Source organism: Gigantopelta aegis, chromosome 4, assembly GCF_016097555.1.
Source record: "Gigantopelta aegis isolate Gae_Host chromosome 4, Gae_host_genome, whole genome shotgun sequence".
In the NCBI taxonomy this organism is placed as follows: Eukaryota; Metazoa; Mollusca; class Gastropoda; order Neomphalida; family Peltospiridae; genus Gigantopelta; species Gigantopelta aegis.
In genome coordinates, this window is record NC_054702.1 from 1,785,382 (window position 1) to 1,811,724 (window position 26,343).

General features: G+C 37.9%; 1 protein-coding gene across 6 annotated transcripts in view; it reads right to left on the reverse strand.

Moving 5' to 3' along the window:
• The window catches only part of LOC121372459 (amino acid transporter AVT1D-like), a 66,244-nt gene that overhangs the window by 7,685 nt on the left and 32,216 nt on the right, over positions 1-26,343 (reverse strand). For 2 of the 6 annotated variants that reach the window (XM_041498773.1, XM_041498771.1), the window contains exons 2-8: positions 22,921-22,990; positions 14,857-14,965; positions 13,025-13,193; positions 11,622-11,810; positions 6,923-7,161; positions 6,176-6,382; positions 5,123-5,312 (exon numbers count right to left, since the gene is read on the reverse strand). In XM_041498773.1, the coding sequence (XP_041354707.1) occupies positions 5,123-5,312; positions 6,176-6,382; positions 6,923-7,161; positions 11,622-11,810; positions 13,025-13,193; positions 14,857-14,965; positions 22,921-22,990 (1,173 nt within the window). Of the gene's footprint in view, positions 1-5,122; positions 5,313-6,175; positions 6,383-6,922; positions 7,162-11,621; positions 11,811-13,024; positions 13,194-14,856; positions 14,966-22,920; positions 23,369-26,343 lie in introns of those variants that run through there. The other 4 variants (XM_041498775.1, XM_041498776.1, XM_041498774.1 and 1 more) reach the window with 3 other exon arrangements.

The window sequence follows — 26,343 nt, forward strand, 5'->3', positions numbered from 1 at the left end:
AGTGACATGAATCACATGTGGATTCTCAAGAACTCCACATGTATTTGAAATGATCCCGTGGCTATTCAGATCAAAGTTCACCAGTGTAAAACCAACATTGTACACAACGATCCCACACGAAAAACGTTAGAAAAAAATACGAATAACAGTACATATACGTACGTACGTATCTATGTATTTTTATATTTTGAATATCTCTATTGTGTGTTAATGTATATGTATGTGTGTATGTGTATGTATGTAAGTGTGTATGTATGTATGTATTTTTATATTTTGAATATCTCTATTGTATGTATGTCGGGTTTTGACTTAAACATACATATATTCAATGACGCACTGGCACAGGGGATATTAAAATCCTTTATTGCCTTCACAAATGTCCTCATGCCGTTACCGAGACCCGAACCTGTGGCACCCAATCGCCCGCAATTGTTGGGCCGGAACGCTACCAATCAGACCAACTACGTTCCACGTATGTATCTATGTATGTATGCATGTACGTATGTATGTATGTATCTATCTATCTATCTATCTAAGTATGTATGTATGTTATTGATGTATGAATGTCGAGGTTGACTGTTACATACATAGATATTAACGCACCGATACAGGGGATAATTAAATGCTTTTTGGCCTCACAAATTGTCCCATGCCGTTGCTGGGACTTGAACCTGTGGCACCGAATCGCCCGCAAATTGTGAGACTAACCTCGATGCGCTCTGAGCTATCGAGGCATCCATAAAAAGGATGCTCTTTAACCCAACCACATGCATGGGGCCTACAATCTACGCGGTCGACCCCGCTTACGTGCACGAAACAGTGGGTAGAACTGGCACTGGCTAGTATGTATTGATGTATGAATATCTATATACTGTATGTATGTCGAGGTTGACTGTTTCATACATAGATATTAACGCACTGGCACAGGGGATAATTAAATCCTTTCTGGCCTCACAAATTGTCCCATGCCGTTGCTGGGACTCGAACCTGTGGCACCGAATCGCCCGCAAATTGTGAGACTAACCACTGGCACAGGGGATATTAAAATCCTTTATTGCCTTCACAAATTTCCTCATGCCGTTACCGAGACCCGAACCTGTGGCACCCAATCGCCCGCAATAAATTTGCAAGGTATCTACGTAATAACGTGTTGCTATCAATTTGCTATTTGTTTACAAGCCAACAAGAGCTGTACACCTGAGCGTAACGTTTTCGAAAGATTTAGTTAAATGCGTGACGTCAAACTAATTTGTGCTAATCGTAATCATATTACGGATAGAGGCGACTTTGGTACTGTGATTTATTAAATATCGAATGAAGATGTTATTTTATAGAAGTGTTATAGGACAAACAGAATTAGCTACTTGTGGGTTTTTTTAATTCATAAAATATGAATCTCGTCTATTTAATCGTTTTTTTTTTTTTTTGTCTCGGTATAGTCTCGACAAATACCGATTAACATAGACTCGGTTGATATTATTCATATTAAAAACACTCGTGACGAATCCTCTATATATGTAACAATAATTGTAAACATTTGACACGGATATTATGGTAGATAGAATCCAGATGTTTAGAAACATGATCTGTTGTTGGTGGGTTTATAGATATAGATAGATATATATAGATATAGATAGATATAGATATATATAGATATATATAGATATATATAGATATATATATATATATATATATATATATGTATGTATGTATGTATTATTAATTCATATGATGCATGTTGATATGGACAAGTACATCAATACCAAACTGTATTAAAGGGACATTCCCGAGTTTGCTGCGATTAAATTTACATATTAAATATATTTTCTTGTTTAGAATATCAGTGTCTGTATATTTAATGTGTTTCTGGTCGTCTTAATATTTGTAAGAAGGCCAAACTGGATTTTGTCTACAAATAATTTCGTACGTACGAAAAAACAATATTTTAGGAAATAAAATGAATTTTAACGTAGTACAAATATTAGAATGATCAGAAACACGTTTAATATACAGCCACTTATATTTTATGCAGAAAAATTAATTTAATATGTAATTGCAATCGTTAAAAAGTTTCTGTTAGTCGATAACATCTTAAAACTTGCAGCAAACTCAGGAATGTCCCTTTAATACCAAAATGTCACTCGTGGCCGAGTGGTTAACGTTGCGGGCAGTTAATTATTATGCGAATCGAATCGGTACAGTACGTTCGAATCCTGCAAATTGCCTATTTTTAATATTTAGTTTAGATTCAAGACGTTGAGTTGTTTGAACTGATCTTGTTCTATTTCCAAGTATGTAAAACGTGTATTTTGTGTATTTTACAGACGGAGGAAGCAAGGCATTAAAGGCACTCAGTGACGGATTTAGTGGACCTTATTTCTCTAAATATGGATTATAAATGGAAATTACATTCATTTGGCATACCAAACCTCGTTATTGTTTCATCCAAAACATTTTAATTGAATCACGATCGAGGGAATTCCGTGACACGATTCATTTTTAAATATTGGAACTCTTATTGTGAAAAGTCATAAAATGTGCGGAAAAACAGATTCGTAGTGATGAGGCTATATTTTGCATTTACCATATTTTGACACTCAATAGCCGATGTATTTTTCGTGCTGGGGTGTCGTTAAACATTCATTCATTCATTGATTCATTCATGATGAGGCTATATATATACGACAGCCGTATAATGTATTCTTGAATTTTATATAAACGACCGCCGTGTACGGAGACTTGGTAAATGAGGGCCGGTAGATAATTAAAAATATATTATTTCATGACAAAATAACGGCGAATAAGCTGAAATAAAATAATAAACAGTCGGAACATGAAACTCACATTATTATTATTATTATTATTATTATTATAAAAAGATAATTTGTGTCTTTTGGGGGTTTATTTATAGAGCTGCCATACCACTTCAGGCGCGTGTGCATGGAATTTAGCAGAGACGGTAACAACTCAAAAGTGCTCGGTTCGTAAACGGGTAACATGTTTTCCTGTGTCACCAATGACAAGCCAGTCTTTTGTTTTCACAAAACGTTTGCAAATTATTTTGACCGATTCGCAAACTAGTCATTCGGTTTAATGTATAGCGTTAAAAAACAGTGTATTGTCGCATGTTTTGTCGTCCAAATGTTGGCTTAATCATAACTTAACCCAGTTGAATCCAGTTCTACGTGCAGGGGCAAGTTCAGCCTGCCGTTTGTGTGTGTGTGCACGCACGTTAAAGGGACACTCCTGAGTTTGCTGCAATGTTTAAGATGTTATCGACTAACAGAGACTTTTTAACGATTGTAATTACATACCAAATATATTTTTCTGCATAAAATATTAGTAGCTGTATATTAAACATGTTTCTGATCGTTCTAATATTTGTACTAGGTTAAAACAAAAATTATTTCCTAAAATATTATTTGTTCGTACGTACGAAATTATTTGAAGACAAAATCCAGTTTGGGCTTCTTACAAATATTAAGACGATCAGAAACACATTGAATATACAGACACTGATATTCTAAACAAGAAAATATATTTAATATGTAAGTTTAATCGTAGAAATGTTTTATTAGTCGGAAACATCTTACAATGCAGAAAACTCGGGAATGTCCCTTTAATCTTGCATTTTTATAGCCAAAACCCCCAGATAAAACACTGCCCCGTCCACACCAAAAAGTAGTAGTAATAGACTAATAATAATAATATAATTATTATTATTATTATTATTATTATTATTATTATTATATACATAGCAATGAAATATATAGATCTACAGAAACCATAAAAATGATATCCGGTAAAAAGTCATATTTTCACAGTATTTTAGCTACAGTGAAAATATAGAAATCGTATTTACTATTTTGTAAAAGTGCATGATTAAATTATCTCCCTTTGTCTCGTTTCTTCGTATTTAAGTTTGGTGATTACCAATGCATCTCATCGTATTTGAAAAATTAAAAAATGTAATTTAAACAACTGTACCTATTAAAAAGGGATAGGAAGTGCAATTACAATAAAATATCTAAAACGAATTGAATACGAAGCTAAATAATGATGACACAATGTACGATTTCTACGATGAGTGTAAGTGTAGGAATTTAACGGCGTTCGATTCGTTTTGTTTTTGTGGGATTTTTTTTTAGGATCGCTTTGTCAGGTATGTTTGCACAGCAATATTATTAAATAAATGTTAACAAAGATCATTTTTATTTAACTTTCTTTTTAAAAGTCTATGGTCAAATATTTTTGGGGGGAAAACTTCCATAGGAAGAAATATATCATGGCGTTACGTGTTTTCGATAGGATAAGCGAAAGTTATTACCAAAAAACAAAAGATATTGTCAAAAATTAGGAAAGATGTATATAATAAATAGAAAAAAAACATGAAATAGCCTTTATTTATTATTATTACTATTATTATTATTATTATTATTATGTTGGTAAAATCAAGGCGCGGTGGGGTGGGTGGGGGCGGTTGTTACAGAAACATTACATAAATTTAGAGGGGACCCGGGAGAGGTCTCAGTGTTGCTGGTATTAGTCTAAGCTACAGATCCTGTAGGGGCGCTATTTCTAGTTGAACCTGACACGGCGAGCTGCAGAAACTGTCTCATTATTTTATCATTTGTACATATCTCCGAATGAAACTAGGGTGGGGATACTGAAATCAAATAATGGGAACCTCATTATTTTGGCCGATATTTGTGATGGTCGAGACTGTCTATGTATTCCTTTTTTAAAGCACCACAGTCCACATAATGATGGGATAATCCTGTATGCATGTCTGTATTCACTAAATTACTATGTATTCCATTAAGGGAACCCCACAAGATGAAAACAACATTAATGAAGATAGACTTCATTTCAGACTGTGTGATATACATGTATATATTCAATTCTAATTATGTGAAATTTGTGCAATGGGATGGATGAACAGTTTGTATTGAACTAACTATTGGGGAAGGTGCTGTCTGATTAATGAAGTTATTGTTCTTTATTAGAAAATGGAAAAATGGCCATGGAACTAGCACGTGAATGGTAATACAAAGCGAGGTTTGGCCATGACCATGCTACTTTAACGTGCATTGTAATTGAAAAACTACATTTAGCCACATACACTGTATCCCATTCTCCATTCATGCGGCACAGCTTCATGTAGAATATTGACGGAAACACATATCCTAGAAGTGAGATCGTAGAGCCGCCAACAAGTGCCAAAATGGCGCCAAAGTGCGGTATGGACTCTGCGACGAACAGGACGAGTCCTACAGTTATAGTTCTTGAGACACACCGTTTCCAGTTAAACTCTGTAAACAATAATAGAACAACAATAACAAAAACAAAAATAGCAGCAGTATTGGTACTAATAGTAATAGTAGGAGCTGCATCAACATCAGTAGTAGTAGTAGTAGTAGTAATAGTAGTAGTAGACGTAGAAGTAGTAGTAGCAGTACTACTACTAATAATAATAGTAATAGTAGGAGCTGCATCAACATCAGTAGTAGTAGTAGTAGTAATAGTAGTAGTAGACGTAGAAGTAGTAGTAGCAGTACTACTACTACTAATAATAGTAATAGTAGGAGCTGCATCAACATCAGTAGTAGTAGTAGTAACATTAGCAGTAGAAGTAGTAGTAGTAGTAGAACTATTACTACTACTACTAATAATAATAATAATAGTAATAGTAGGAGATGCATCAACATCAGTAGTAGTAGTAGTAACATTAGCAGTAGAAGTAGTAATAGTAATAGTAGGAGCTGCATCAACATCAGTAGTAGTAGTAGTAGTAGTAGTAACATTAGCAGTAAATGCGGAACTACACGTAGCAGTAGTAGAAAAAAGTGTAATGTACTGTTAGTAACTAAATGCACAATGCACACCTGCTTGTAATTTCGATGGGTGTCCCAGCCTTTCACTCCACTGCCACCCCTTCACCAATCCTGTATCTGCCCGTGAATCAACTTAATTAGGTATTTTGAGAAGCTCCTCTCCTGTATCTGCCTATGAGATGAGCTTATTTCCAGGTATTTTGAGTAGCTCCTATCCTGTATTTGCCTGTGAGCTTACCTTTAGGTATTTCGAGAAGCTCCTCTCCTGTATCTGCCTATGAGTTGATCTTACCTTTAGGTATTTTGAGAAGCTCATCTCCTATATCAGCCTGTGAACTTACCTTTGGGTATTTTGAGTAGCTCCTCGACCTCCTGACTGAACGGGTTGAGCACAATGATGAAGCCAAGCACCAGTTGAACAGTGAAGAGGATCTGCACTGTGTACAGCATGGGGCCGCTCGACACAGTCTCTAGGATGTTGGCGTCGATGGAGTCGCCGTACACGACGTACGCAGCAATGACGACCGGCAGATACATCACGAGAACAACTGGAACGCCAATAGTTACATATACAGTGCTTTCAATATAAATTTACTAAATGTTTTTAGAGTAAAAACAAGATGCAGTACTGTTCCGTTCATCCATATTGTGATTCCCGACAATGCCTACAATGCTTCAGAGTTATCCACCTTTGCATTCGTGCTTTTATACTGTTTAGCCGTGCAGGTTTACCATGAGATACTCATATGGTTACCACTGACATCTCGTTTCCATTATATGTTTCCCACGCCATCTGTATTTAATACAATCAAACCAAACTGGGGAAACTACTATTCGCTTTCATCACACACACATGCAAATACAGGTCATTCACACACACACACACGCACAGGCACACGCACACACATACACACACAATCTGGTCATCACCCCTCACACACGCCCTCTAGCAGGTATGTAGGCAGCATCCTGACACGACACTTAGATGTCCCCACGACGCGACTTTATGAGGCCAAGGATGTTTAGCGCACAACAGTCATCCTACGCCCTATCCCCTCCTATGAGGTTAATTTTAGAATCGCTCTTACTATAAGCTAATAGCATGGCTTTTCCAAACTGCTTGTGGTCTCTCGTGTCTGCCTGGAACGTGGGGAAGACGGTGTGCCCGCTAAACGCGAAGCAGATCGTGCCCAACGCCATGAAAAACGAGTTGACCTCAGGCAAGGAGTGGGTCACGTGATTCTGGTCTCGCTTGTCCAGCAAGATGTTGACGAACACCATCACAATCGCGATCGACATCGCCGCCATCGCTCCAATGCCCACAAATCTGCAAAACGCGTCAGTAGAAACCATAGAAGTAATATTCACGTTATTTAACATACGGGGTCAGGATTTTGAGAGTAAGATACCAAATACAGATCTAGCTGACATAAGATGATGAATGTGGTGGTGGTGGTGATGGTGATGATGATGATGACGATGATGATGGTGGTGGTGGTGGTGGTTGTGGTCAATAAAACGAAAATCTGTATAATTAACAGTGTAACACAATTACAGTAAAATAGTGTCAACATTCTCATAGCACAGTTAACACCAGTCAGCTGATAATCTTACGCATGGTTTACGTAAATTGGGAACAACATTTTGGTGGCTGGGAGAAAAACAGTTTACAATTGGTGCATAGTATTTTACAGCTATCACAGCCACGTGTTAATGGTTACCATTTCTCGCAAACTACAAGCAGGCTATTCAGCTGACTGGTGTTAACTGTGCTACGAGAATGTCAATTGTTTTGTAGATCTTGTTCAATGTGGCAATTGTTCACTATAATTGTGTTAAACGGGTATGCATTGAAAACGATTGCGATTATATTAACACTCACTACAGCTATCCATTTAAAGACTATTCTATAAATACTTACGACAGATATCCATTCAAAGACATCATGATTCCATAAACAAGACAGATGTCCATTCAAAGACATCGTGATTCTATAAACACGACATGTGTCCATTCAAAGACATCGTGATCCTTTAAACGACAGATATCCATTCAAAGACATCATGATTCTATAAACAAGACAGATGTACATTCAAAGACATCGTGATTCTATAAACAAGACGGATATCCATTCAAAGACATCATTCCATAAACAAGACAGATGTCCATTCAAAGACATCGTGATTCTATAAACAAGACATATCCATTCAAAGACATCATGATTCCATAAATAAGACGGATGTCCATTCAAAGACATCGTGATTCTATAAACACGACATATGTCCATTCAAAGACATCGTGATTCTTTAAACGACAGATATCCATTCAAAGACATCATGATTCCATAAACAAGACAGATGTACATTCAAAGACATCGTGATTCTATAAACAAGACAGATATCCATTCAAAGACATCATGATTCCATAAACAAGACAGATATCCATTCAAAAACATCGTGATTCTATAAAAAAAAAAAAAAAAGACATGTCAATTCAAAGACATCGTGATTTTATAAACAAGACAGATATCCATTCAAAGACATCATGATTCTATAAACACGGCAGATATCCATTCAAAGACATCGTGATTCTATAAAGAAGACTGATATCTATTCAAATACATCGTGATTCTATAAACAAGACACATATGCATTCAAATACATCGTGATTCTATAAACAAGACCGATATGCATTCAAAGACATCGTGATTCTATAAACACGACACATATGCATTCAAAGACATCGTGATTTTATAAACAAGACTGATATCCATTCAAAGACATCGTGATTCTATAAACAAGACAGATATGCATTCAAAGACATCGTGATTCTATAAACAAGACAGATATGCATTCAAAGACATCGTGATTCTATAAACAAGACTGATATCCATTCAAAGACATCGTGATTGTATAAACAAGGCAGATATCCATTCAAAGACATCGTGATTCTATAAACAAGACGATATTCATTCAAAGACATCGTGATTCTATAAGCAAGACGGATATCCATTCAAAGACATCGTGATTCTATAAACAAGACAGACATGCATTCACAGACATCTTGATTCTATAAACAAGACAGATATCCATTCAAAGACATCGTGATTCTATAAACAAGACAGATATCCATTCAAAGACATCGTGATTCTATAAACAAGACTGATATGCATTTCAAGACATAGTGATACTATATTGAACCGCAAAAGAAACGCGACACATGTGTGGCTGAGAAAATATGTTTCAATTTATTAATATCAAAGATAAATTTTGAAAAATCTGATAAAGTCAATTTATTGGATGCACTTTGACCACAGTCTCTGGGTCGTTTGTCTGTGTTCAGGTAGTGGGGGGATCCAGCACATCGAGATTGTAGGGCGTGACATGTTCAATACCGTGTATGTCCTCCCTGGGTGTTCAAAACGGCCATACACCGTCGGTACATGGAGTGCACGAGGCGGTTCACAAAAGCCATTGGCACCTGTGCCCACACCCTCAGGAAAGCTGCCTCCAGTTGCACACGAGTTGTCGGCCGTGGGACCACCTGGTTAAGCCGTCTCTGGATTTCATCCCACAGGTGTTCAATCGGGTTCAAATCAGGGCTGAGAGCCGGCCACGGCATGGTTCTGATGTTGTGCTGACGCAGGAAGTCCATGATGATCCTGGCCGTGTGGGGGCGAGCATTATCCTGCTGGAACACGTGGTTATGGTGACGCGTGAAGAAGGGCACTATGTGAGGTGTTAGAATCTGGTCAACGTAGCGCTGCGCTGTGATGCCATTCCCTCTGCCTGCACCAACATTTTGGAACAAATGGGGCCCAATTCTCTGATTCAGACCTATAGCACCCCAAACCATGATGCTTTGGCCACCCCACGGGTCTCTCTCCAGGACACATGCGTCTCTGTAGCGTTCACCCCTCCTACGCCACACCCTCACTCTGCCATCTGAGTTGGAAACGCAGTACCGGCTCTCGTCAGAGAAGACTATCAACCTCCATTGTTGATGCCGCCAATGTTGGTGCTGTGTATCCCACTGTAGTCGTGTCTGACGGTGGCGGGCGGTGAGAACAGGTCCTCGAGCGGGACGTCGGCAAAACAGGTTGTTGGCGGCCAGTCGACGTCGTACCGTGTCGTCACTGATGGGTCGCTGTCCAGTGCCAATGGTCGCGCGAGCTGTCATGCTGGCCGTTCTGAAGCGATCATGGAGGTGTTGCCGGTTGATGTAGCGGTCCTGCCTGGGCGTGGTCACCCGGGGGCGCCCGCTGCGGTGACTGTCTGCATTGCTGTTGGTGTTGATGTACCGCTGCTGTAGACGATGGATGGTGCTGACATGGACATTGTAAGCGTTAGCAACAACCAGGGCACGCTGCCCGGCTTGCAATCGGCCGATAGCTTGTTCTCTCTGCGCTGCTGACAATCGGGTCATACCTGATGCGTGCAAATTACGAATGCCAGGAACGCGGTTCAAGTTGGTTTTTATACCCATAACCTCCACGAGATGCGCGTGCATTTCGGTTTTCATGACAATTGTTTGCGACTGCCACCCACGGCATTCGAGACAGGTGCGTTTTGGCGTGTCGTTTCATGGAAAGTTGAAAGGGTACCTGCAATTTGGGTCTCAGTCATAAACCAGCATGTCTTGTAATATTAACAGTTACATCCCCGAAATAAATTGTTATAATTTACCATATAGAAATGACATTTAAAAATCTCGCGTTTCTTTTGCGGTTCAGTATATATATATATAAACAAGGCAGATATGCATTCAAAGACATCGTGATTCTATAAACAAGACTGATATGCATTCAAAGACATCGTGATTCTATAAACAAGGCAGGTATGCATTCAAAGACATTGTGATTCTATAAACAAGACTGATATCCATTCAAAGACATCGTGATTCTATAAACAAGACAGATATCCATTCAAAGACATGGTGATTCTATAAACAAGACGATATGCATTCAAAGACATCGTGATTCTATAAGCAAGACGGACATCCATTCAAAGACATCGTGATTCTATAAACAAGACAGATGTACATTCAAAGACATCATGATTCTATAAACACTCACGACGGGTATCCATTCAAAGACATCATGATTTTATAAACAAGACAGATATCCATTCAAAGACATCGTGATTCTATCAACAAGACTGATATCCATTCAAAGACATCGTGATTCTATAAACAAGACAGATATCCATTCAAAGACATCGTGATTCTATAAACAAGACAGATATCCATTCAAAGACATCGTGATTCTATAAACACCCACGACGGGTATCCATTCAAAGACACCGGCCTCAGTGATGTCGTGGTTAGGCCATCGGTCGACAGGCTGGTAGGTAATGGATTCGGATCCCAGTCGAGGCATGGGATTTTTAATCCAGATACCGATTCCAAACCCTGAGTGAGTGCTCAATGGGTAGGTGTAAACCACTTGCACCGACCAGTGATCCATAACTGGTTCAACAAAGGCCATGGTTTGTGCTATCCTGCCAGTGGGAAGCGCAAATAAAAGATCCCTTGCTGCTAATCGGAACGAGTAGCCCATGTAGTGGTGACAGCGGGTTTCCTCTCAAAATGTGTCTTTTTGACGCCATATAACCGTAAATAAAATGTGCTGAGTGCGTCGTTATATAAAACATTTCTTTCTTTCCATTCAAAGACATCGTGATTCTATAAACAAGACAGATATCCATTCAAAGACATCGTGATTTTATAAACTCCCACGATAGGTATCCATTGAAATATAAAATACATCATGATTCTACAAACACTCACGGGAAGTCAGCGGACGTTCCAAACAAGCACATTAGTGCCAACAGCCCCGCAACTATGATAAGCCAGTAACACAAGGAGATGTCCTTGTTTAGGTAGTTAATGAGGTCGTGGATGTTCTGTGACGCCAGTAACAGGAAGACCACGGCCACTCCGAACAGAGTGAAGTTGATGGAGAAGGACACCAACAACCTGTAACGAGGAAGAATTCCCTGATCATACTCGTGTATCTGCACAAGGCAGACGAAACGACGTTAGGTATAGCTGAGACTGCTTCGATGATCCGCTATCAGTTACCACGGTTTGACACCCAATAGTCGGTGTATCTTTCGTTCATTCATTCATTCCACTATCAGGTGCTTGTCCTTAGGAGGACTGCCACTCCCCTTGGGGATCTGTAACAGGATGTTTCATCCCTCCAGCACTGCCTGTATGAGGATTGGCACTCCTAATACTAGCTTAGAAAACCGAAACTTGCACAGGAGCTATATAGAATATATACACATGTGATGGCCTGCACTCGTGAAGCACTGTGCAGAGATAACACCTGGTACCAAGAGAGCACATTGATTTATTGATCATCGGCTGTTGGATGTGAAATATTTCATCAGTCTGACACGTAGTCTTCAAAGAAAGCACGCTACAGTTTTACATTAGTAACAAGGGATCTGTTATATGCCTTTCCCAGTCACAGGATGTCACATACCACACCCTTTGGTAAACCAGTCGTGGGGCACCGGTTTGGAGGGGAAATCCCCAAAGATGGTTCCACCAATAGCATAACTTGCCTCTTCGACCCAAAACCCTCAAACGAGTGTTCTACTGACTGAGCTAAATCCCCTTAAGGCATGTTGGTGAGCCCCCACGAACTACTTCCAGGACAGGACAGTAACAAGCGTAAAATAAGTTGGGATAGGGCAATATTATAGGATATTCTCCAGTCAATCAAAAAACGTTTGGGGTCTGTTCTTGTTGGGGTCTTTATTTGTTTTGTTTTGTTGGGGGGGGGGGGTGTTGTTGTTGGGGAGGGTTATGGGGATGGGGGGGGGAATTGTTATTTTCGGGTAGGTATTACTTTAGCAGTCGATGTCGCCAAATCGGGAAAGTTGAATGTCGGCAGTTAAAGACGATGAGTTGCACAAAATAATCGGTAACATCGTCTTGGCATGATGTTATGAAGTTCGTCTCAATTGAAGATGTTCCGTTCCGCCACTTGTCCTTTTTATGATTATTCAATAATTTGTTTTTACTAGTAAATTAAATTATTTATTTTTATGGGCATATCGCGAAAGAAACAAATGTTTACATTTCAAATCGCCATATGTAACTTTGCGACTAGACCTTTGACGACTGTTCCACCAAGATCGGCCAGTACCTTAAAGCAAATTTATGTTTGTTTTCTCTACCTTCCGGGCTTGCCGTACGTGATCTGACCCATCGCCGGGTACGGATATCTGACGTGGCCCCGGAATTCTGGGTAGCGTTCCTGCACGAGACACCAGCATTTGCCCAGGATGTCCCCTGTGTACATCGAGAGGAAGCAGCAGAGAACAATCAACGCAATACCAACCCAGCCTGGAACAGAATATCAGTCTTTTAAAGGTGCAATATCGATTTACCATATTATAACATCATTTACTAAAACAAAATACAAACTCATCTACAGTTTTAATACATTTACAATCTCTCCTCACCATATTATAACATCTTAAATTTACTAAATGCTATATATAAGCACAACTAGTTTTAAGAAACTCACAATCTCACCTCACCATATTATAATATCATTTGCCAATGCAAAATACAAAAACACCCACAGTTTTAATAAAGTCACATCCTTACTTCACCATTTATATCATATTTTACTAATACAATATACAAACACGTCTGCAGTTTAAATAAACTCACAATCTCGACTGATTATATTAAAATAGTATTAACTAATGCAAATATAAACACAACAACAGTTTTCTTGTGGCTGATCGATAACGGTGGTTATCGTCTGCTTTCATAAAACGTGCAAATATTTCATGTATTCTTGCAAATTACAAATAAAATTACAATTTTCATAAATATATAATCTCGCTTAAATACAAACAACAGTTTAAATAAACTCACAATTTCGTCTGATTATATTAAAATAGTATTAACTAATGCAAATGCAAATACAAACACAACTACACTTTAAATAAACTTACAATCTTGACTGACTATTGTTATAGTGCGCGGGTTTTAAATATTAAAATTACACTATCAAACTATCTTTGGAAAGAAAAACAAAAATACTTTGACTGGTTTCACTAGTGATATTTCAAGCCATTACTTAAATTTTATACAGTATACATTTCAAAACGAGTGCCACAATTAAGCCATTCCATTGGCATAACACAATAGTTCCCAAGTCCTTCTCCACAGACAAACGCCACATGTTCGACCACAAACATGGCCACAGTCCTGAACGCATTGCACGAGCTTGCATCAGGTCAGGTCAGAGTGTTGAACATGCACATTCAGAGCAAGATGTTGTAGCGCACGCCTGTCCTGCACACAGGTGCCGGCCTCGGCCGACTACTCTGTCCAGGACAGGAAAGGGTGTGTGGGGTTTTTGGGGTACCGCCTTTTAAAGGTGCAATATCGACGTACATTATTATTATGACATCATTTAATAATGAAAAATACAAACTCATCTACAGTTTTAATAAATTTACAATTTCTCCTCACTATACTATAAAATAATTTAATAATGCCAAATACAAACTCATCTACAGTTTTAATAAATTTACAATCTCTCCTCACTATACTATAAAATAATTTAATAATGCCAAATACAAACACAATTTCAGTTCGCCATATTATAACATCAAGTATTCTTGCAAAATACAAATAAAATTACAATTTTCGTAAATTTATTAATCTCGCTTAAACAAAACCACAACAACATAAATAAAATGACAATCTGGTCTGACTATATTAAAATGTTATTAACTAATGCAAAACAAAACTACAGTTTAGATTAACTTTCTCTTGTGGCTTATCGATATCAGTGGCTATCGTCTGCTTGCATAAAACAGGTCGCATTACTTGGAGAGTTAATATATTAGCATGCAATGTAGATTGAACACTATTGTCAAAGGATGTCCAACAATGAATGATCTATTCTACATTATTTTATATATCCAATAAAAATGGACTAAGTGGCGGTCATATCATAAACCATGTATTTATTTTGGATTTATACCTGCGTCGCGGACTCCACTGGGTAGGGCCAAAACACCGGACCCCATTATTACTTCCACCATAAACACCGCGGCAGTCACAATTGTGAGACCACGCTTTGGAACAAATAACTGAGGAAGAAAATACATATAGAATACTATACTCGTTTTCGCTAGATATCATTTTTACGAAACTCGTGAACTTCCCAAACGTATCTGACCGAACGAAAGTGAGGTCAGATACGTTTCGGAAGTTCACGAGTTTCGTAAAAATGATATCTAGCGAAAACGAGTGTGGTATTTTATTTATTACCCTCGTTTAAATCACGCAAATTATGAAAAATAAATCAATCAATCAATCAATTTTGTAGCCTATTTCAAGACCGGATGTTGATTTGCATAACTAGCCGGTGCACGACTACGTACCGCCGCATTGAGAAATAGTTCGTTGTACTTCCGCTACTTCTCAGTGACGTTTTCAGGGGAGTGGTGTAGACGTACTTCCCCATAAATTTCCATCGGGTTTAATTTTTTAATTTAAAGAAAGCTGTAAGGTGCATGCATCAATATATTTTTATTTTCATATTGGGTGAAAAATGGGTAAAACTAATGCATAATTCCATATTTTAACAATACGCCCCCAAGAAAGAAATGTTCCCGTTACCCCACTGGCACTGGTTATGCTAATAATGATGAATTCACAAATCACAACTGACAATAACAATTTGTTGACCAAAAATCCAACCAATAAGAGAATAACAAGTGTTTTTGCAGTTAAAAACGCGTAGCTTGCAACAGCAGCTGAGTTCACGGGGAAACTAAAGTTATAACTTTAAAGGGACACACCCTAGTTACGTTTATTTGTTAACCATTACGGCGTTGTTTTTCGCTATTAAACCCCATTTTTCACAAATAAAATTGCACTTTACTTACATTTTATTATTTAGAATACACATTTCCATTCACCTGAAGTGCTTTTTGGTAATCCTGATGTTTGTAAAACCACGAAATGCATTTTTTGCATTTTTTCACAAAACGTGTTGTCGAGAAAAAACCGTTAAGCAAGCGAGGTCCAATCTATTTTTAATGTCACGAGACAAATACCGATTAACTAGACGAGGTTGATATTTTACATATTAAAAAACACGAGTGGAGAATTTATGTTATTGTTAGTTACTAATACTAATGATTTTATTCCTTGGTACATTTGTTAAATGATTCTACAGAATTTACCATTTATGCTATTTTCTAGTAACTTGTGCCATATATGTGCTTTTGGGATCATATTGAAAGCGTTTTCAAAATCAACAAATGCGCAGTATAGCTTTTTTTAATCTTTTTTCAGGATATTAATTAGTGAATGAAGTGTAAATAAGTGATCTGTAGTCGAATAACATCTACGGAAAATAGTCTGGGCTTCGCTCATAACATCGTTTTCTTCAGTAAAAGTAGTTAACCGGTTATTTAATACTGTTGTAAATAACTTTGAACAGCAACATAGTAATGTAATTGGTCGATTGTTTTCAGGGGATGAACTACTACCTTTATTTTTAAAGATTGGTATAATTATTCCAGTCAGCCATTCTTCTGGATACACACTGTGGTCTAAAAGTATATTGAAGAGTTTAACATAGAATGGGAGCAATAAATGAGCTGTCGATTTAAAATATCCGTTAATTATTTTATCTATACCTGCCGCTTTATTGTGTTTTTTAGCTGTTTTATAGATTTTAGTATTTCGTCCTCGCCGAATCTTCCATTTATATCATCGTTGCTTACTTGGTCTACGATATCATCAATATTTATACCGGGCACTGTATTAGTCCATAGGTCTTTATTTAATTCACTGAAATAACTAAAGAAGTCTTCAACCGGTGGTACACTTTCTGTCTTGCTTTTTGTCATAATGAGAATACGATTTAAATATATATATTTCTTACAGCATTTACTTGCCTTTGTTAGACTCATTTTATTTGCTATAGTTTTATGTTTTGGGAAAAAAAAATTCGCCTCAAAATATTTCGTTCGTAGAAGCTTACACCATTTACTAAACTAACACGTGACCGAATGTTGAGTCAGCTGAGTCTAAAAATAGCTTGTTCAACGTGTCGACTGCGGTTTACAAGTATTGGGATACAGATAGATTCATCATCGAGAAGTATTGATAGTGATTGAAGTAAGTTTGTATTGATATTGCTAATAAACTTTTCGCTTTTATTGGCGTTCCATTTATGGATATTAATTGACTCCGACTCGTCATTTACACATTGGTTATGTTTAGTTTGTATATCACGGTCATTTTGAATCTTACTACAGGTAAGTAGGCCTACAACTGCACAGTGGATATCTGAAAAGAGTGGGTTAAAATTACACACTTCAAAGTCAAAATGACAGATTTAAAGATGTGGTGAGTACCAATAACATAATCATTCAAACGGCAATCTATACTGGTAACTGCGCCTACGGGTTTATCTTTTCCTCATCTACCATTGGGGATATATATATTATTTTGTTCACACAAATCAAGAAGTTTGAGACCATGCCTATTAACCCTATCCTTATCCTGGTTTGGTCTGTCCCTGGGTACATTTAAACTATCAAGCTTGACTATATCATTTAAACAGGTTTCCATGGCAACATTATCAGTATATATACATACATCAAGTGCAGTGTAATCGGGCAAACATCTAGTTCTTGCACTAACATCACCTATTAGGAGAGCAGAGGTTTTCCTGGTTCTGTCATTTGGGAAATTTTGTTTTCAACAATATCAAAGGTATCAACTTTTAAGTACGGTGACTATAATTAGATACAGTACTGGTCAGACAGTAGAACTGATCTCCCATTGTCTACTACTAACATAGTAGAACTATCATTTGGCTTCAGAAATTGTGATTATAATGACTGGATTATCAATTGTAAACTGATGGCGAGTGTGTTCTGTATGGTTAATTCCATTCTTTGTCTGGGATAAAATGAAAATAACACCAGAAAAGCTAATGAGGTCATGAGAAAGTGACGTCATTAGCAATTGGAACAGGCGAAGTTAATGATTCAAGGGTCTACGGTTAGATTATAGCCAGGTATTTTTTCAAGAACCGGTCGTGGTTAGGCCATCGGTCAACAGGCTGGTAGGTACTGGGTTCGGATCCCAGTCGAGACATGGGATTTTTAATCCAGATAACGACTCCAAACCCTCAGTGAGAAACGCATAGATGAAACATTCATGGAATTATCTTTTTAATACAAAGTGGCATAATTTCGTTATTTATGATCGTATCACAGTCACAATGTTCTTGCTATGGAATGACGGCAGTGGAGGCGTTTTCGTCACCAAACAGCGTCGCACGAGGGCGCTGAAATCAGTACCTTGTGTGGCCACCAGCAGGAGCAATCACTGCGCGACATCTCTTTGGCATAGACTGAATGAATCTCTGAATCCGGGCACGTGGAATCCTAGTTCATTCTTCCTGCAGTGCGTGTGATAGTTACAAAAGCGTCTGAGGCTCCGGGTCACGCTGGCGTACACGTCTGTCCAGTTCGTTATAGATGTTCAATGGGGTTGAGATCTGGCAATCTTGATGGCCATTGCCGCACATTAATGTTCTCATTCTGTAGGAAATCCATTGTTACACGTGCCGTATGCGGCCTGGCATTGTCCTGGTGAAAGAGTTCTCTCTGTCGATCCAAAATGGGAAGCATGTGACGGTGAAGAATTTCATTCCGGTAGCGTACAGCTGTCAGGTTGCCTTGTACGAACACAAGTTCACTTCTGCCGGTGTATGAGATGGCTCCCCACATCATGACACTCCCTCCACCTAATCTGTCAACTTGGGCGACGCAGTTGTTGGCAAAACGTTCATTGCGGCGTCTGTAAACACGTTGTCGTCCATCACGTCGCTGTAGAAGGAAACGTGACTCGTCACTGAACCATACTTGCCGCCAGTTTCCCAACTTCCACCCTTGTACATTCGTGCACCAGCGAACACGTAAATGTCGATGTTGACGTCGCAGGACGGTGCCAACATACGGTCTCCTAGCCCGTAAACCAGCTTCTCGAAGTCAGTTCTGAATGGTTTGTGCAGAAACCCTTCTCAAACCAGGTATGCGTCCAGCAGTGTTCGTTCTTGTGGCAGTTCGGTGACGCAAATACAGAACCCGGATGTAGCGATCTTGTGCTGCAGTTGTTATGCGAGGTCTTCCACTTCTGGGCCGGTCTTCTGCTGATTAAACCTGCTGGTACCTGTCCCAGAGACGTGAAATGGTGCTCTGATGGACATTCATGTGGCGTGCGACTACTGACTGTGATTTACCTAACTGGAGGCGGCCTATTGCAATGTTTCGATTCGGCAAGATTAGTCTTGGCATCTTGTAACTCGTCTACGTCGAAATGTAAATGAGGCATCATTGCAGCTTTAAATACCCATCACTACCCCAGTCTTGTACCCCAGTTTCACGTGCATTCGCCTAAATCTGACCATTTCACGCCTATTTCCTGCAATGCTCGCACAACGTGCGTTACATTTGTTTTAGGGTGCATTTGGGCATTCTGTCCCATTTCAGGAACATTAACAAACATGGTCATTCAGCAACATTGTAAAAAAAAAAACCCCGATATTTTGTAAAATCAAACACTTTTCTTCTTTCCCTATAACCTATGTGTTTCTTTTTTGACAGAATATACATATACATGCATGCATATATCAGTTTAATTATTTATGTACTTATTTGTTATTTTCTTTCGTTCTTTCATTATTTCTTCATTTATATGTTTTTAAAAAAAAATGTTATTTTAATTTGTGGATGGTATTAAATGGTATACGTTCTACAAACAATACAAAACAACAAGTAATAATGATCATCCAGTTTGCAATTACTAATTACGGTTTAGTTCAATAATAAAAAAAATATATATAGTTTATGCATTGATACAATAATTATACCTATGGTTATGTGTACCTTTTCGTCAATAATGCAAATTTAAGAATAATAAATCTGGTTTTGGAAACTGATTTCCTCTCTGCAGTATACATACGTTCTTAAATTTTTTTAATCATTTAATAAATAATCCAAAATTATCTATTATGTCTTTTAATGAATGAAATCGGTATGGTTGTGAAATAAAGTGAATAATTTCATATTGGTAACATTATTTCACTATTTGTGCATATTTGTGGAAATGTAATCATCATTGTAACCATGATTACTGGACAATGTATTCGCAATGGTAATCAATTACTTTCAATATTCTTGTAAATGTAATCGTAACCGTGACATTATCAAGTAATCGTAATCGATTACTTTTGTCAAGTAATCGCCCCATTTCTGACATATATATATATATATATATATATATATATATATATATATATATATATATATATATATATATATATATACAGTAGAATCTCGTTGGCTCGACCTCAGAAGGGTCGATCACACCGCAACGCTCGAACCAAAAACGAAGTCCCGAGTTTTTTGTCCGGTAAACCCTTATATTAACTGATGTTGGGTCGACTATAACCTTTCGCTCGAACTAAATTATCGGTTCTTCTGTGTTATTAGCTATATTTCCCTTGAACTGGTGATACATCAAATATCAAATGGAAAACCACCTAAAATGACCAACAATTGCCGCGCTTGCGCAGTTGGTTATTACAACCTTTGGATTATAATAATTTAGGCGGAACGAGTTATAGATGGATCGGAGAATCGCGACACTAGCCAAGCAATCCTTTCTTTGCCATACCTGTCATGTTGTGTGTTCAGCCAGCAGCTATCGGCAAAAGTATTTTCAAGTACAGCTAGTGTCACGGTGCCTTTTCGATAAACCGTGATACCAAGCAGACAATTGGTATCGGCGGGAAGCGTTACTCTGAACACGTCTACCAGACCCGTTTTCAATGAAACCAGAGGCGAGGTACTTAGCTATCATCACTTCGGCAAGGGTTTCTGCATCACAGGAGTAATTTCTAATAAATCCTTTCACTCTGATATGTTGTTATATAACACATTGATGAAATATTTAAGTTTGCACTTAACAAAATAATATGGTAACAGGTCGTTTCGCCCTTATTACTAGTTCACCCGAGTTGTTTTGAACAGGGTTAATTCGTACCTCTAACCGAGTCGATTCGCCCCATTTTTCGATTCGCAATAATTTTCATTTTGTCAATAAAGTACATTTATTCATTGATTTGTCCTACAGCCATTGATTTTTAGATATTTACAGATAAAAATAATATTATAATTTTGTTTATTTCCAGTATCATTTACTCAAGCCATATACATGAAATACGTACAGGCCTTAGATAATATACAGACAATGTATTCACATTAATAATTAATTTATGAACAGTCACACTGCATACTACTGATGTGCTGTGGTTTCTTATTAAATATACTACATACCCACCTGAGGTTAAACGACTCGGTACGAATGAGATTTGGGGCGAACCAATTCTGGGTGAATAGGACTAAGGACGAAACAACGCAGAGTTCGAAATGGTTTTAGGGCAAAACGACCCGGATTCGAATAATATGTATCTAATGCTTTCGAGACTTTTCGTTCCCGCTACACATTCGGCCCCATATTGTAATTTCTTTCTCTCATTCTCTTTTTGTTTTCTCTTTCTCTCTTTTTGTGATTATTATTATTATTATTAATTGAACATAATATCCGAGTGTTAAAGAATAAATAAGAGCCAACCAACCAAAACTGTATTTAGCTTTGATAATCCAAAAATGAAAATGAACTGATTTTCTTGTTTGTGTAAATACAATTTAATAAATTGCAATAAATTGTTTTGCGTTTGTTCTACTTAATTATATTTCCATATAGACCCTTCCCATAATAGGGGCGCTTTACATGTGGCTAGAATTGGAACCACTGATGTTTGACGTCAGTAGGGGTTACATGTGTACAGAAATTAAGTACGATTACAAAGAATGTTTTCCATGCGGAGCACTCACTCAGGGTTTGGAGTCGGTATCTGGATTAAAAATCCCATTTCTCGACTGGGATCCGAACCCAGAACCAACCAGCCTGGAGACCGATGGCTTAACCACTGCGCCACTGAGGCCGGTAGGAAAATTGAAAGTAGCATCATTAAGACATGTTCTAGTTCAGTTCAGTTCAACTTTATTTTCGTGCTTATATCCCATTAAAGTTCAACCAAGCTGTCCTGGACACACATCTCAGTGTTTTAGCATTTAAAAGAAACGGCAAAAACACATGTGGATGCACAGTTCCTGAACCTAGTCTGAGTTGTTTGTGATAGCATCGTGGGTTAGATAAGTTCTGTCTTGTGTCACTCTCTTCCACTTGAATCGTTAGTGAAACAATGTTAAAACGTAATATACAAACATGAAAGTCTAAACATACTAAACGTAAGTTTCGCTTCCTTATTTCATCACCATATCATTTATCAGTGATATTCTACATGAACGCGATGACGTACATGTTTATGTGTGTATGTGTGTGCGTGTCACGGTGTATAATATGTATGAAGGCCTATTGTATGTACGTGTGTGTGTGTGTGTGTGTGTGTGTGTGTGTGTGTGTGTGTGTGTGTGCGCAATGAATGTTATTCGACAAATTAATGTTACAAATTTGTATTTTATTTATATTATTACCGGTGTATGTGACATCTAAAGTGTTACTATACCAATTATAGCATATATCTGTATACACGAACACTAGATCGCTGTATATTGCATTAGGGGCCGAAACGTCTGGGGCCAAAACGGTTTGGGGCCGAGCATGTACTGGGGCTGAAACGTCCTGACACCTATCTAATTCAACTTTCTAACTGATGTTACGGAAATATCCGATGTTGACCGAATGGTTCGGTCGAATTACCCGATGGGTCGAACACTTTCTCGAGCACCGACGGGGTTCGAGCCAACGAGATTCAATTGTATATACATAGAAAGACAGATAAACAGAGGGGAATAGAGGAACAGAGACAGACAGAGAGAGTGCGACCATTAAAGAATAAAATACGATGTTGGAATTGTGCTTTAGTCCCATAATTACTATATTATCAAAATTAACTTATATTTGATTATTTCTAAAGCTCACTTACGTCTTGAATCGTATTTTCCATAATTATTTGATCTGTCTCCACCCTCTCCGTGTCCTGCGTTTTACAGGAACTACAAGATAAAATGTTACAAAATAAAACTTATAAATAAATTATTTTGTGTTTTGGGGTGTGCTGGAATTGTAGCTAGGGAGGGGTCTAGACTGGCGACCGTATTTTATAGGGGAGGGGTAGAGACATGCTCCCCTCAAAAATATACTGAGCGGGGACGTAGACCTGAGAAACCTTCCCCCTGCACACGCGCCTGCCAAGCCTTCTGCAAATGCCTATTATACACCCTAAGACTGCCGAATACGTTAACATAAAAACACTATCATACATTTTAACTTCAGAAATGTGCGAACATAATCGCTTTTTAACATTGATAAGCATATTTATTTTAAACAGCGTCATCTACCATTACTACTGCTGCTGTTACTACTACTGCTGCTGCTACTACTACTACTACTACTACTACTACTACTACTACTACTACTACTACTACTACTACTACTACTACTACTACTACTACTACTACTACTACTACTACTACTACTACCACTACCACTACCACTACCACCACCACCACCACCACTACCACTGCTACTGCTACTGCTGCTGCTGCTGCTGCTGCTACTACATCTACTACTACTACTAACCAGGCCCGTAGCTAGCACTTCGAGTGGAGGGGGGGGGGGGTCGACTAGGTATTTACTGAGGCCTTTTGGGTAGGAAGTTTTTATGGGGATTCTGGGCCTAAAACGCGTTTTACTGACATCTGGAACTTAAACATTTATATTTTAAAACAATGATTTTCGACAATTTTGTAGATTGTATTTTTGTTATTAAGGGTTTTGGGTGTGGGTTTTTTTTAAGATAATGAAATTGTAGAACACAACAGGAGTTAACGGCATTGACCTGAGGTATATCTTAAATATGTTCGACAATTGTTTATTATAACCTCAGCAACAGAAAGGGTACGTGTACTTCAGAACTATGATCAGATCTATTAATAATGTTTATTATAACCTCAGCAACAGAAAGGGTACGTGTACTTCAGAACTATGATCAGATCTATTAATAATGTTTATTATAACCTCAGCAACAGAAAGGGTACGTGTACTTCAGAACTATGATCAGATCTATTAATAATGAACATATGAAAAACGAAACGCATTAACGTCTTAAAAATTGTATCATCACCAATCACCGCCAACGCGTTAACAGTACAGGTGATTTCAGCAAGAATTATTGCATAAGCTATTGCATCACATTTCATTTTTGTCACTCATGCGTCATATCATCAAAATGACATCTACATGCTGGCCGTAAAACGTTTTGAAATACCTTGAAATAACCAGCATGATAAAGCAACTTCTATGTCAAGGCATTAACAGGATTACTTTTTGTTGTTAACCTGATTATTTCTAACTTTGGTTGATAAATCAATGGAAGGTGAACTGCTGTCATTGCCATGTAATTATCGAATGCTACGAGGTCATCAATATACTAAGTTCAAGTTCTTTATTGCGTTAAGTTTTGCAACTTATCAGCATTATAACAATGAAATACAATATTATGTACAATAGTGCTGAACAATGGTGGAGAATGACTTACATAAATACTTACACATATACGGATAAAAACAATCCATCTACATCTATATATAAACAATCAGCAATATGGGTCACACAAATATAGATATATTAAGTTGTTTGTAGTAATAGCATATCCCTCATTGTGTTCGCCTGTAGTAAGTATTTTCCAAGGTTATTTATCTCCTTATTGTTTGTAGTTGACAATAGCTGTATTAGTTTAAAAGCACTGGGGTACTACACTGGAGTAGTATTTCTTAATAAATCTATTTCTTAAAGTTTCGTATCGTGGACACTGAAGAATAAAATGAAACTCATTCTCAATCTCATTAATATTACATAATGTACCTACTCTTTGTGTTCTCTCGATATTTTTGTACCTACCAGCTTCAATATTCAGCCTGATGCGCGATCGATCTAAGATCGATTCCCATTCCAGCCACTGCTCCACCACTGATGTAACGAAGGCCATAGTATGTGCTATCCTGTCTATGGGATGGTGCATATAAAAGATTCCTTGCTGCTAATCGAAAAGAGTAGCCTAACGGGTTTCTTACTTTCTTAATGGGCCTTACTACTACTACTACTACTACTACTACTACTACTACTACTACTACTACTAATGTGCACTAATTCTCATTTTCGTTATTTCTTTTATATTACGTGAATTAATTGGCTTCGTCAGATATGTTTGTAATTGATATTCCTTTAGCAAACAGTACAATTAAACATGTAGGTTCCTTTGTTTTGATTCTGCCAGATTAGTTAGAAATTCTGAATCATGTACACTGCAGCTTTGGTGAGATGAGTGCTAAATGACGAATAGAAGCAAATATTGTTTTATGGGAAAGTTGCAAATGTTATAATCAAGTATTTGTTTTTTAAATTAACGACGCACTCAACACATTTTATTTACGGTTATATGACATCGGACATATGGTTAAGGACCACACAGATAATGAGAGAGGAAACCCGTTAGGCTACTCTTTTCGATTAGCAGCAAGGAATCTTTTATATGCACCATCCCATAGACAGGATAGCACACACTATGGCCTTCGTTACATCAGTTGTAGAGCAGTGGCTGGAATGGGAATCGATCTTAGATCGATCGCGCATCAGACGAGCGCTGTACCACTGAGCTACGTTCCGCCCCCAATCAATTAATTATTTGTGCAATGTAAAAACACAAAAAACGTGGACCTCAGCTTTTGCGGATGGGATAGGACGACCCCCCTCCCCCTAAATATGGGCCTTACTACTACTACTTATACTACTACTACTACCTAATGACGACTTCTAACAACTGTGCTATTCAGTTGCACTATTTTCTGCAAATGTTGAGTGGATTTATTAATAGAGGTAAGTGTTTGATTGTTTGTTTGTTTAATTACTTGTTTATTGGGATCAATGAAGTGTGCGTAGGCATTCTGTGATTGTTTATAGTTATTGTCGTGCCTATATCCACATATGGTTTTATCACGCTTTCTTGGGCACACACCTCAGCTATCTGCACTGTCTATTAGTAGTAAACAGGCCTGTATAGAATCATGACCTATTTTCTGTGACCTTGACCACTTTCATGTGACCTTGCCACGTCACTGCCTTGTCACGTGACCCAACCCCGTCTTACTGACCCGGCTTTGTCCTACTGACCCGGCCCCGACCTACTTAGACTGGTGCGGAAAGTATAAATAAAAAAGGTATTTTTATGGTATTTTTCATTCGCTCACCAAATTTATTACAGATAAGATTTACGTTCATTTGATATGGCCTGTTCTACAAGAGTTGAAAGGAAATGAGCTCGGAAATGACGTCTACGTCATGGTCCAAC